The 14360-nt window shown below is 44.4% G+C and overlaps 1 protein-coding gene across 2 annotated transcripts in view; it reads left to right on the forward strand.

Annotated features, from left to right (window-relative positions):
• Positions 1–5820, forward strand: part of THAP7 (THAP domain containing 7) — a 71012-nt gene extending 65192 nt beyond the window's left edge. Inside the window, exons 6-8 of one of the 2 annotated variants that reach the window (XM_075329223.1) lie at positions 1339–1428; positions 3565–3699; positions 4116–5820. In XM_075329223.1, coding sequence (XP_075185338.1) covers positions 1339–1428; positions 3565–3699; positions 4116–4785 — 895 coding nt within the window. In that variant the 3' untranslated portion in view covers positions 4786–5820. The remainder of the gene's footprint in view (positions 1–1338; positions 1429–3564; positions 3700–4115) is intronic. The other variant, XM_075329224.1, reaches the window with a different exon arrangement.
• The last annotated feature ends 8540 nt before the right edge of the window (positions 5821–14360 follow it).

Below are 14360 nucleotides of genomic sequence, written 5' to 3' on the forward strand. Positions count from 1 at the left end.
AGGCAATGTATTGCCCTGGCTGGAGGTTTGCAATTGGCACAAAAGGCATTTCTGATCTGACAGATCCATCTACATGGGCAATGAAAGATGAAGGGTCATTTGACACCCTTGAAATGCGAATCTTTTTGTCATCAATTGGCACAAACTGGTGATTTTCTCTTGTTCCAGCAATTGTATGTCCATCTTTGAACCTTTCCTCTTGAACTACCCGTATTTCGTCAATTTTTTCTTTTGGACCAAAAAAAAACTTGATTCCATGCAGTTGCTCGTTGCAAAAGTTGAATAAATCCACCGGGGTCAGTATTTGGTTTTCAGTTGGGCGTTGAAGACTGGCACGAGCTGCCAACCTCTTTGCTGTCCCTCCAATCCCATCACAGGGCGACTTTCCATGACTGGTACCAAAAAAATTCCATTCAGCGCTGATATTGAAATCAGCATTGTGGTGGCACAAGTTGAGAAAATTTTTGTACTGGGCTGCAGATCCATCACTGAAGTAGTGGATATGATGAATCCCATTGATGAGAGTCTTGAGATACTCCACAATTACTGTTAAGAAAGTGTGGACTGCAACTGTGTCATGTCGTGAGCAATCACTAATTATGCACAAGCTGATGTTCTGCGCAGCTTCACCATTTAACTCCTTGAAGTAAATTACAAATGGGTGTACTGTAGCTTGACTATTTTCCCAGTGGAAACCTTGAATGGCATCTTGAACAATAAATGAGTAATTTTCAGCAAAGTCCAGAAGGATCACAAGCTCTCCAGGTCTCAGATTTTCCTTCAACGATTTCAGATAGCAGCTTTGATGCTTGGCGATGTAGTGATGGCTACAAAGTTTAGAAATTTTCAAAACCAATTCTTCAATGAAATCTTCGATAGTCAGTTGTTTGGTATCAAGCGTGTCTCGATCTGTGTGAATCCATTGTTTGAACTCAATAATATCATCAGGGTCACTGTTGACAAACACATTGACTAGAAATTCTTTTAAAACTTCAGAACCCGGTCATTTATCACAACGGCCAAGCATACAGTCCTTGGATTCAATTCCACAGACCATTTTGCATAGGAGTTCTTTGTAGTCATCATTGATTGGGCATGCTGCAAGCATTAGTTTGACATTTTGGTGAATGGTACACACACAAACGGAATGTGTTCCAGCAGATCCAACGGTTACGCACCACTTTGGCCGAAGCTCACAAAACTTTGAAAATCCAATTTCAGGGCCATTCCGATCCCGATAGGCAACAAACATTTCCCTCATATTGCTCAGTAATAGTCGCTTTTGCATCTGCTTTTTTTCTCCTGCTGTTCGCACTGATACATAGTCTTTTTTTCCAGGGCACATTCGACTGAATTCATCATCCTAAAAAAATGTCTGCACCTTTTTCTTCACTTCCTCAGAAACTTTCTTGCCACACTTGATTGTAGGTAAGGCTAAGATCCCATGTTCACATTTAAGCTTTCGAGCTTGTTTGACCATTTGTTCAGAGACTCCGAATTCGTCTGATATAGTTAATGGACCAACTGTTAGGTGCCAATGTCAAGATTTGGACCTTTTCTGCCCGACTGGACACCTGCAGCTTTTGCTTCAAATCTGCCAAAAGGTGATTGTAATCCAAACACATTTTGCACTGTGCTGTTTTTGTTTGCTCAATGTCTTTCGGCTCAAGCCCTCCAATTGAAGCAATCTTGCTAGAAAATGCATTTTGTACCTGGCTTATCTTTCTCCTTGCATATCCAAGTGAATCTCGCTGGCTTACCCGTGGATATTTCAGAGGAGAGATGCCAATGGATGTTAAGCTTGAATTTACACTTTCAGGAGAACATTCCATTCCATCTGGATCTGATTCAGAGGAAACTGGATCAGCTGATTTTTTTTCTTTTAGCAAATTCTTTTCGACATGATACACACATCTTCTGGCCAGGCTTCACATCATTCTTTGTGAATTCGTTCAACTGGTCAGCTGCTAACAAATTGATAGCTCGCAAATTCTTTTTGGTGTTATGACCTTTCTTCCCAAAAGGATTGCAACAAGATTTTTGCAAATGCTCATATTTGGTCAAGAATGAAGCTTCATGGTGTAAACAGATTTGTGAATGTTCGTCAAAATTTAGTCCCACTCGTCGACGCAGCAATTTCTGTTCATCCAATCCAAAGCTTGTAAACAATTTCAACTCATCCTTGCTATGGGTGAATGTCTTAAGGTGGCACTTTGAATTGTTCGCAAGGCCGATAGAGCACTGGGCCGATTCGTCATCAATTTCATTCTCCATTACTAAAAAATAAATAATATATGCATTAAAATGTAACAATAGTCAATAGGTTTATAGGTTTTTGATTATAATAGACATTGCTAGCAACAATACAACTCTGTAACATGTGATAAGAATCTGAAAATCAAACACAAAATCAATGCATTACGTGCATACATAACACCATGTTCAGTGGCATTTTTCTTTTCTTAAATGGAGAGACTCCAAAAAAAACCCCAATGATCCTTGTAGAGAAAAATGTGCTCTTTCAAATGATAACAGAATTAATATATGTTAGGGGTACCCTTTTTGGGAAATTTGACCTAAAAATAGGTAAAATTCGTTTTTTTTAAGTTTTTCATCATATGTGGGTGTGAATATTTCCACAAATACATATGCTTTGACCGTGATATTGCAGCAATGCAAAGTCATGAAGATGTTTGTTGTACAGGGTAAAGCACCAGTTCCTATTGGTTTTTGGTCTTGAGTTATATATGGGCAAAGTTTGGCATACATTTTATGCAACGCGTTTTGCAAGCTACTTTGACACAAAATTGCGGCCGAAATATTGTTTTGTCATAGCCGGTAATACTTTTATCGCGTTTAGCAGCAAAAGTTGAGCTAGTATGCCAAATTTCAGCATCATAGCCAGTATAGAACTCTAATGGCCATGTGCCAAAGTTTGCAAAATCCTCTTAGCTGAAGCCGCAGGCTTGAGGGGGGCCTCCAGTGAAAGGTCAACAGTGCCCAATGTATTTGAGATCTGGCCCTAAAAATTTACAGAACCTCTTTTCAAACATACATGTACATCCTTAGAAATTTTCAGCAAAATCGGAGAACGTTGAGTGGGGACCACTGGTCCACTTGACACGGAATGACCCATTTCTAGACCTTCTGAGAGTTTTTTTTCGGCAATCAAAGATCTAATCTGGAAACTGAAGGTATGATTTTATTCACCATGCTAGCGCCAGAATGGCACTGCCTTTACTGTAGATGGGAAAATCCTGCTAGTTGGTTCCCTTAAAGCAACTACAGGGGGCTGCCAGAAATAAAGTCATTGCTTACTGATAACTAGCTTGGATTTCACTTACTGACCACGTCTTTGCCTTACCTTGTACCATCCACTGACGCCACTCGCTGAAGGATTGGACTTGTTGTCATTTCCATCCTGAGCTCCTCTTTTCAAGAGTTGCCCAAATTTCAGTGAAACACGCTGATACATAAGAGCACTAGGAGAGCAGGGAGGTGACGGCATAAAGCATGCTTTTATGGAATGAGTCACGTTGTCCCTATTTTGTTTCCGTATTGCAGCGGTTACCATCGTCTGAAGGAAGAAGCTGTACCAACAATATTTACACCATCCACAAAACTGCGAAGAACGGCAAAACTGAAAGCTCAGAAAAAGAAAAACTCCAAGATCACCAAAGCGAAAGTAAAGAGGAAAAAGTGAGTGTGAAATGTCCATGCAGACATTTGTGGAGAGGACAGGGGGAGTTAGTTACTTGTATGTTGTAACCATTCTGGCTTTGCTGTTATGATAATGGGCTGCCCTTACACGTGACCTCCAGCTGAGCTAGCAGTATAAAGCATGGAGGAGAGATAGAAAGCAGCCTGACTCTTAGATGAAACAGCAGAGGGGTTGATCTACAATGGACAATATTAGAGGGTCCCTTGTTTGTGAAACCATCCACCCACCTTTACGCTTCTGGTATTAGCTGCCGACTGCAGTTGGTTTTAGCAAAAGACCCCCAATAATCAGCTGATTGTCACTGATCATGCCTTCTGTGGTGTCAGTTTACTTTACAATTATTGAGCTTACTGTATCATTCCGTAGTATTCACTAATTGTTATTTCCCCCATAGGGACTTGCTGGTAAGTAATACCACCGCCCCACCAGAAAGTGCAGATCGTTCCGACAACCAATGTTTTGACAGTGGACGGTATGACAATGTACCCACGCCTGATCTGGTTAACTTCCATGGATTATGCCCTGAAAACATTGATATTCCAGGAGATGCTGCGCCAGCTGAAGGCGCTTTGGCCACCACAGTGGACCACCAGATGCATCCAGAAGCGGCACTAGAAGATATAGAGGTTGCATCAGTAATGAACGGACCACTGTCAGACTTAGAATTGTCTCATGTACGAGAGGAAATGTCCTCAGAAATGTCAATGAACACAGAACCATGCGAACCCTCGGAGCAGGTGGACAGAACACCCCGGCCTGTGTCTCCCTCCACGTACATGATGCGTATCCCCCAGCCACCAGGAGCTTACATCCAAAATGAGCATAGTTACCATGTGGGGAATGCTCTCCTGTGGAAGAGAAGAGCGGAGGCAGCGCTGGAGGCTCTCAGTAAGGTCCAGAGGCAGCTGGAGGCTTGTAGGAGGCGTGAGCAACGGCTCCGTCTGCGGATCTCTTCTTTACAGCAGGAACATATGCGGGAGAGGCGTGCACAGTCCGATGTCAGAGAAAAGTTGAAGGAGCATCTTCAAGTGTTTGAACTCCAGCTCATCAATGACTTTGTGTAAAATAGCTGCCAGGACAATGAAGGCTAATCATTGAAAAGTATATCAAACTTATGCCACACTTTGTGTTTCAATTACTCATGAGTTTTAGGATCCCTGATTTCTGTCATGGGACAGAAGCTGAAAATCCACACTGCCTTTAACGCAGTTCTCATCTTCCAGGTAGATGGCTCTTCCCGACACTGAAAGTGTAAGGCTGGGGCCACACGGGGACTACTGCGATCCCCTTGCATGAGACTCGGCTCGTGCTGGCAGTACAGCAGAGCCGAGTGTCATGCTTCTGTCCTTGCAACTGAGGTCCGTTCGTGCGAGCAGACCTCAGCTGCAGGGGGCGGGCCGGCACTCAGGAGGGGAGGGAGGGATTTCTCTCCCTATCGCCTGTGTAGCCGGCTATAGCCATTCTCGCACTGCACTGGCAGTACACCGGTGTACCGCGAGTGCAGTGCGATTTTTCTCTCGCCCCATTCACTTGAATGGGTGCGAGAGAAAGAGTCTCAGCTTACAATCGCAGCATGCTGCGATTGTTTTCTCGGTCCGATTAGGGCTGAGAAAATAATCGCTCATGTGCGCTGTCACACAGGCTAGAATTGGTCCGAGGGGAATGCGATGTTTTATCGCACTCCACTCGCACCGATTTTCTCGCCGTGTGGCTTAGGCCTAACAAACACTCAGGTGTGTGGAAAAGATAATTATAGATTACTTGATAGTAAGCAGAGATCTTGATGGGGAATTTGTCACAAAGTATTAGTTACAGGACTTTATTTATGCAGAAATGATTAGTCTTTATTTTACCCTAAAGATATAAGTCACTCCGCTTAAAAAAAAATGTGCTCGAGTTGGGATCCAGTCCGTATATAGTGGGTACGAAAAGTATTCAGACCCCTTTTAAATTTTTCAGGGCAGTACAAGAAACAAACAGTGGTGCTGCACCAGCCGCGTGTTACCTGCGGAACCGCATGCGTCCAGAGAAAGGGTGCCGAGGTAATCAATCCAGAGCGGGGGTGCCCGTCAGCATTAAGGATCCGAGGGGAGCAGGTAAGATGAAGAAAGACCGCACTCCATCCGCTGTGCTGGAAAACATTTATTTCAACAGGTGCATGGGTAAAAGGCTGGAGGCAACCTGAGAGCCGGCTCCTAGAGGGGGACGACGGCCGCTTCGCCTTGATTAGGCTTCCATTGGTTCACCATGTGGACCCGTGGAAGCCTAATCAAGGCAAAACGGCTGTCGTCCCCCTCTAGGAGCCGGCTTTCGGGTTGCCTCCAGCCTTTTACCCATGCACCTGTTGAAATAAACGTTTCCAGCACAGCGGATGGAGTGCAGTCTTTCTTCATCTTACCTGCTCCCCTTTTAAATTTTTCACTCTGTTTATTTGGTAAATTCAAAAAAGTTTTTTTTTCTCATTAATGTACACTCTGCACCCCATCTTAACAGAAAAAACAAACCAATGTAGAAATTTTTGCATATTTATTAAACGAAATATCAAATGGTCATAAGTATTCAGACCCTTTGCTCAGTATTGAGTAGAAGCACCCTCCTTTTGAGCTAGTACAGCCATGAGTCTTCTTGGGAATGATGCAATAAGTTTTTCACACCTGGATTTGAGGATCCTCTGCCATTCTTCCTTGCAGATCCTCTCCAGTTCTGTCAGGTTGGATGGTGAAAGTTGGTGGACAGACATTTTCAGATCTCAGAGCTGCTCAATTGGGTTTAGGTGAGGGCTCTGGCTGGGCCAGTCAGGAATGGTCAGAGTTGTTCTGAAGCCACTCCTTTTGTTATTTTAGCTGTGTGCTTAGAGTCATTGTCTTGTTGGAAGGTGAACCTTCAGCCTAGTCTGACGTCCAGAGCACTCTGGAAGAGGTTTTCTTCCAGGATATCTCTGAACTTTGCCACATTCATCTTTCCTTCAATTGCAACCACTCTTCCTGTCCCTGAAGCTGAAAAACACCCCCATAGCATGATGCTGCCACCACCATGTTTCACTGTCGGGATTGTATTGGCAGGTGATGAGCAGTTCCTGGTTTTCTCCTCACATACCACTTAGAATTATTACCAAAAAGTTCTATCTTCGTCTCATCAGACCAGAGTATGTTATTTTTCATAGTCTGGGTGTCCTTCATGTATTTTTTTGCAAACTGTATGTGGGCTTTCATATGTCTTGCACTGAAGAGAAGCTTCCGTCGGGCCACTCTGCCATAAAGGCCCGACTGGTTGAGGGCTGCAGTAATAGTTGACTTTGTGGAACTTTCTCCCATCTCCCTACTTCATTTCTGGAGCTCAGCCACAATGATCTTGGGGTTCCTCTTTACCTTTCTCACCAAGGCTCTTTTTCCACAATTGCTCAGTTTGGCTGGACAGCCAGGTCTAGGAAGAGTTCTGGTGGTCCCAAACGTCTTCTATTTAAGGATTATGGAGGCCACTGTGCTCTTAGGAACCTTTAGTACTGCATAAATTCTTTTGTAACCTTGGCCAGATCTGTGCCTTGCCACAATTCTGTCTCTGAGCTCCTTGGACAGTTCCTTTGACCTCATGATTCTCATTTTCTCTGACATGTACTGTGAGCTGTGAGGTCTTATATAGACAGGTGTGTGCCTTTCCAAATAGAGTCCTATCAGTTTAATTAAACACAGCTGAACTTCAATGAAGGAGTAGAACCATCTCAAGGAGGATCACAAGGAAATGGACAGCATGTGACTTAAATATGATTGTCTGAGCAAAGGGTTTGAATCCTTATGACTGTGATATTTCAGTTTTTCTTGTTTAATAAAATTGCCAAAATTTCTGGGGGGGGGGGGGGTTTCTGTCATGATGGAGGGCAGAGAGTGTACAATAATGAGAAAGAAAATGAGCACTCAATATGGTGGAGAATGAACAAAAACTTTTAATGGCAATCCAGAACAAAGAAAAGTTAACGATTAGGTCGCTCAATCCAGACGATTGACAGAATGTGAGGAGCAATAAACATGAGATATGGAAAGAATAAGGTGGTGTATTAGCATATTATAAGCTGATGGAAATCATCATACAGCGGAACCTCGCTTAACCTGTAACCCAGTTAACGAGAATTTCGCTTAACAAGCAAAGCTTTCTGTAAATTTGTAACTCTGTTTACGAGAAAGCTTTGCTGTGCGAGCAAAATCCTCACCGCACACACTTCCGGTTCCGTACATCCACCGCGCTTTAACCCGCACTTGCAGTCCACACAAACACACACAAGCACGCACAAACACACATGTATGCACACACATACAGTATTATGCTCACCTTACCTTCCGTTCCACCGCCGGCCTCATGGTTCTTGTAGTCTGCCGGTACATCGCGACGTCCTCGCAGCGAACTAAAAGACCCAGGAGGCCGGCGATGGAATGGAAAGTAAGGTGAGCATAATATGTGTACCTTCAGTTCCATCGCTGGCCTCCTGGGTCCTGTACTTCGCCAGTATAGGCTGTGCATCGGCAACCATAGCGACAAAGCAAGAACTTCCTCTGTCACCGCTACTCAAAGGCAGCACGCTGGCCAATCCGAGGCAAGCGTCTCCTGACTTTGACGTCAGCGCTCTGGCCGCAGAAGTTCTTCCCTCGTCGTTATGGTAACCCGATACACAGCCCGGCCCCGTACCAGAGAACAGCAAGTCCCAGGAGACCGGCGATGGAAGGTAAGGTGAGCATATAATATGTGCATGTGCGTGCGTGCGTGCTTGTGTGTGTTTGTACGTGTTTGTGTGAAATGGCACAATAGGGGACCAGGATGGAACATTTAACAAGTTGTGGAAGGAATTGTCTGCATTGCAATGATTTCCTATGGGAAATCTTGCTTTGCTGAACGAGTAATTTGGTTTACAAGCACACTCCCAGAACAGATTGTTCTCGTTAACAAAGGTTCCACTGTAATTTCCAAAATCTTATAATAATTAATTACGAAAGAATCAATGTGTAAATTTCATCTGTAAATCATTAACACATGTACCCATTTTTGTAATTTAGCCATCTCTACATAAAGTATATACTCTGTTGACCAATGTTTTATTCTTGCCACATCTGTCTATTTTCCTCACACTTTTCACAATTTTCATTCTTACAAAGGTCCAAATTGAGGGACCGAAATTGTTTTTTGTTTCCTCTGGATTGCCATTAAAACGGTTTGTTCCTTGTGCTTTGTCTCTTTCATTCTAGGCTTTTATTTCACGTAATACTGGATGAGCACTAAGGCTGGGTTCACACATAGCGACAGCGAGAACGACGTCGCTGTTACGTCACCATTTTCGGTGACGTAACAGCGACCTTGTAAGCCGCTGTTATGATCGCTGCTTAGCTGTCAAACAGCGACGCAGCAGCGATCATAACGTCGCTACATGTGCAGAGAGCAGGGAGCTGCGCACACTGCTTAGCGCTGGCTCCTTGCTCTCCTAGCTACAGTACACATGGGGTTAATTACCCGATGTGTACTGCAGCTACATGTGCAGAGAGCAGGTGCCGGTAGCACAGGCAGCGTGAGAGCGGCGGAGGCTGGTAACTAAGGGGTAACCACCTTGGTTACCCAATGTTTACCCTGGTTACAGCTTACCGCAGCTGCCAAATGCCGGCTCCTGCTCTCTGCTCGCTTCATTTCACCGCTCTCTCGCTGTCACACACAGCGATCTGTGCGTCACAGCGGGAGAGCGACGACCAAAAAAACGAACCAGGGCTGTGTGTAACGAGCAGCGATCTCGCAGCAGGGGCCAGATCGCTGCTCAGTGTCACACAGCGAGATCGCTAATGAGGTCACTCTTGCGTCACCAAAACCGTGACGTAGCAGCGATTTCGGTAGCGATCTCGCTATGTGTGAAGCACCCCTAAAAGATGAGGGATTGTTTGGTGATACTTTACTAATCGTGATCACTTCTATTTACTTTCCCTGAATCTGCTCTGTTAAATTAATGTTTTTCTCTGCACTTTTTTTTGTTCTTTATGATGTCTTTGTTGACCACTGTGATGTTACTATAGATAACACATCTCTACTTTCAATGATTAGCCTCCATGATCATTAGGGACAAGATATCGTTACACAAAGGCGGTGCAATAGACTTAAGCAGGTAAGGAAGGGTATGGTAACATTTTTGTATTTGTAGTTTGGGCTGCTTAAGCTTTGCAACGTCAAAGGCTCCCCCCAAATTGTGGGATATTTACCTTATATACACAATAAGGTAGCGATAAACTGAACATATGACTAACAGCAGACAGTATAACAAAATGATAAATCATAACTCACACTCAAAATCTCCCACTATCCTGGTTCTTCAGTGTTACCTAACAGTCCTACATCTGTGATGTGACATACATAGTGACCGCTGCAGCTAATTACTGGTCTCTAGATTAAAGGAACCTGTCAGGTGCAATATGCACCCAGAACCACGAGCAGTTCTTCATGCATATTACTGATCCCTGCCTAACCGTCTTGTATCTAGTAGCACACATTAAGAGATCTTTAGAAAAAAGTATTTCTAAAGATCCTTTATAATATGCTAATGAGTATAAGGGCTAGTCGCAATGGCCTTCCTGCGCTCATTCCGCTCCCTTAGCATGTTAGCACGCCCACCGGGTCAATGCAGCGTCATCAGCGGTGATGTGCATATCTGTGTTTGCTGTCTCCACTGATCAGAAGTCCCGTCAACTCCGTTAATGCGCGTTAGACCGCTCTGAAGCCAGGACGCGTATAATCTGCTTCATAGTGTGCAAAAACCGGAAGGGCCAGGACTTCTGATCAGCGGTAACAGCAGACAGAGGTACGTGCATCACCACTGATGACGCTGCATTGAATAACTTGTTAGCACATCCTTGTGGGTGTGCTAACATGCTAAGAGAGAGGAATAAGCGCAGGAACTAACACCCTTGCAACTAATCCCTGCACTCATTAGCATATCATAAAGGATCTTTAGAAATACTCTTTCTAAAGATCTCTTTATGTATGATACTAGATGCAGGGACGGTTAGGCAGGGATTAGCAATATGCACCTAGAACTGCTCATGCTTCTGGGTGCATATTACACCTGACAGGTTCACATTAGACCCTTTTGACATCCGTTTTTAACACTGATGCCACACGTACCCATGTTATTCTCTGGAGTTACTCACATGGCCGTGTTTTCACACGGACCGCATGGCCCCGCACGCACACACACAGACATGTCCGTTGTTTTCTCTGGCAGCAGAGGTGTCACACGGACCATACACTGATGTGATCCGTGTGTCATTAGTGGGACATGTACCGAAGAAAAGATGGGTCTTTGAAATAAAAAGATTTTCTATATTCAGTGCTGTTTTCTTCGGCTCTGCTGCCTCCCACTTCTGACCGCCACTCATTATATTCATTGATTATTCACCGCGCTGAGGAGCTGGAAACCAGAGCATCGCAGGGACAGCACCGCCGGTGACTGGTGAGTATTGAGCAAGCAGCGTGTGTGTGCAGTGACATCCAGGAGGTCTTTGGAGTTCCCAAGGAACTCTGATAAACCTGTGAAGTCACCGTGGTGAACACCCCCTGTAGCGCGGATGTCGTGGGGGTGTCATCAGAGTTCATTGGGAACTCCAATGACCTCCTGGACATCACTGCACACACACTGCTTGCTCAATACTCACCAGTCACCGCCGGTGCTGTCCCCGCGATGCTCCGGCTTCCAGGTCCTCAGTTCAGTGAATAATGAATGACTATAATGAGCGGCGGTCAGAAGAGGGAGGCAGCAGAGCTGAAGAAAATAGCGGTGTATATAGCAAATCTTTTAATTTCACAGACACATGTTTTTTTCCGGTATGTGTCACACTGATGTCACACGTGTGAAACGCGTATGACCATACCGATGCATGCGGCTTGTACCTGATTAAACACGGACGTCTGAAAGGGGCCTTAATGTATAGCATGTGACCAGCTGCAAGACCGGCAAGGCCCACCACACCTACCGCACTGGAAGGGTGGGTGATTTTGGAAGTGGAGTGGTGAATTATTTTATTATAATATTGCCTACTGTTATCAATTACATTTAATCCTGGCAGATACCTTTTAAATGTGTTGTTTCATATAAACAATTTTAAAAGAAGGTAATGGTGTGGAATATTAAAAGAAAGCAATCTTGCCAGCTCTAACCCCCTGTGACTCCATTAAAGGCCATGTAGTGGTCTCCACCAAGCCAGGATGTGATGACGTTCTGTTCTTTGGTCACCTAACTACTAAGGCCTGTGATTGGCTGCAGCAGTTTTTAAGACAAAAAATCCCATTACCAGGTCCCTGGTGACTTGTCTAGTTTTGTTACTGAAATTTCCCCCAAACAGCAGTGTAAATTCTGCGTCATACAACTGTCAAGATAGGGGAGGTCATTGGTAGCCCACCACCATTATGACCTTCATATGCCCAATGCTGGGGCAGAAAATCCACTGACCTTTCACAGATATTCCCTTTCCCTGCTTACAATATTCTGCTACATGGTCTACCTTGTTTGCTTGAAGGGATGGGTGTGTTCTTTGATGACAACTGGCAGGACATCCATTATTTGTGGATGTTTTTTCCTTTCATTTTGTAAATGTGTCTGATTCCATAATTAAAACCTATCTTTCGTGTTGTTTGCCGCCATCCCATCTTATTCAATTTTCATATTGATTAAAGGGAATTTATCCCCAATACGGGCCCCTTTTTATATTAGGGCTGCTAGATCAGCTGCTGAATTGTGATTGTCAACAGCTGAGAGGGGTGAAAGTGCACATCCCCCGAGAAAACTAGAAACGCCCAGTTGGACTGCAAAGAAGAGACTTCACATACTGCGCTCCAGAAGAAACAAATGTGAATATATCTGCAATGGCCAAAAAAAAGCTGCAGAATCAACAGCGCACTGATTTTTACAAGGTACGTAACTAAAAAAAAAATAAAATTTGCGCAAGTTACTTTTAGTTCTCTCTTAAAGAGAACCTGTACGTGTTATTGAACATCTTAGAGACCTACAGAAAGTAAAAGCCCTGTCACAAACAGAGATAAATCTTTGGCAGATCTGTGGTTGATCTGTGGTTGATCTGTGGTTGCAGTGAAATTGTGGACAATCAGTGCCAGGTTTGTGGCTGTGTACAAATGGAATAATATGTCCATGATTTCACTACAACCACAGATCTGCCAAAGATTTATCTCTGTGTGTGACGGGGCCTTAAGAGATACACCTATATATAGATGTGAAGGAAAAACACTGAGTAGGTGAAAGATCAAGCACTTTGTGCTTGATCTAAGTTATTAATCACAAAGATGGAGGTGATTGGACCAGGAAATATTACAGACATGTCAATGGATTTTCGAGATGGTATCAGTAAGTCCTAAAGGACTTAGGCTAGTTTCACACATCCGGCTTTTCGCCGGTTTGCCGGATTCAGTGGACTCCAGTACAGTGTATACAGTACAGTGGCAGCGCGGCTACTTCCGGGTCACATGCTGTCATGTGACTGCAGCTTGTTGCGCTGACATTGTACTGTATACACTGTACTGGAGTCCACTGAATCCGGCAAACCGGCGAAAAGCCGGATGTGTGAAACTAGCCTTAAGGAATAAGTTAATGTCAGCTGAACCTACTATATTGACAGGTTTGGCTGATAGTCTAATGTGTATGGCCATGTCCTGTGAAATTTTACTCATGCATAACTGATTGCAGACTTTGTCCTACCGGAGATAAGCCGTCAAGGCGCCTTGAAAGAGATTATTGCCTTATATTCATTGCTACTGTGTAATTAACCCCTTCACCCCCGGGCATTTTCCTGTTTTTTTGTTTTATTTTTTTTCCTCTTTCTTCTGAGAGTCGTAACCTTTTTTATTTTTTCCGTCAATCTTCCCATATGAGGGCTTGTTTTTTACGGGACAAGTTGTACTTTTAAATGAAACCATAGGTTTTACCATAAAGTGTACTGGAAAAAAGCAAAAAGAAATTCAAGTGGGGAAAAACTGCAAAAAAACTAAAGGTTTTGAGATATTTTATTCACCATGTTCACTATATGGTAAAACTGATGTGTCGATGTGATGCCTGAGGTCGGTGCGAGTTTGTAGACACCAAACATGTATAGAGTAAAGGCCGCTTTACACGCTACAACATCGCTAATGGGATGTCGTTGCGGTCACAGAATTTGTGACGCACATCCGGCCGCATTAGCGATGTCGTTGCGTGTGACACCTATGAGCAATTTTGAATCGTCGCAAAAACGTTCAAAATCGCTCATCGGAGACATGGGGGTCCCTTCTCAAATATCGCTGCTGCAGCGTGTACGATGTAGTTCGTTGCTCCTACGGCAGCACACATCGCTCCGTGTGACGTCGCAGGAACGAGGAACCTCACCTTACCTGTCGCCGCCCGCAATGCGGAAGGAAGGAGGTGGGCGGGATGTTACGTCCCGTTTATCTCCGCCCCTCCGCTTTGATTGGGCGGCCGCTTAGTGACGTCGCTGTGACGCCGCACGGACCACCCCCTTGAAAGGAGGCGATTCGTCGGTCACAGCGACGTCGCAGGGCAGGTAAGTAGTGTGACTGGTCCGGGCGATGTTGTGCGACATGGGCAGCGATTTGCCCGTGTCGCACAACCGATGGG

Source organism: Anomaloglossus baeobatrachus, chromosome 11, assembly GCF_048569485.1.
Source record: "Anomaloglossus baeobatrachus isolate aAnoBae1 chromosome 11, aAnoBae1.hap1, whole genome shotgun sequence".
NCBI lineage: Eukaryota > Metazoa > Chordata > Amphibia > Anura > Aromobatidae > Anomaloglossus > Anomaloglossus baeobatrachus.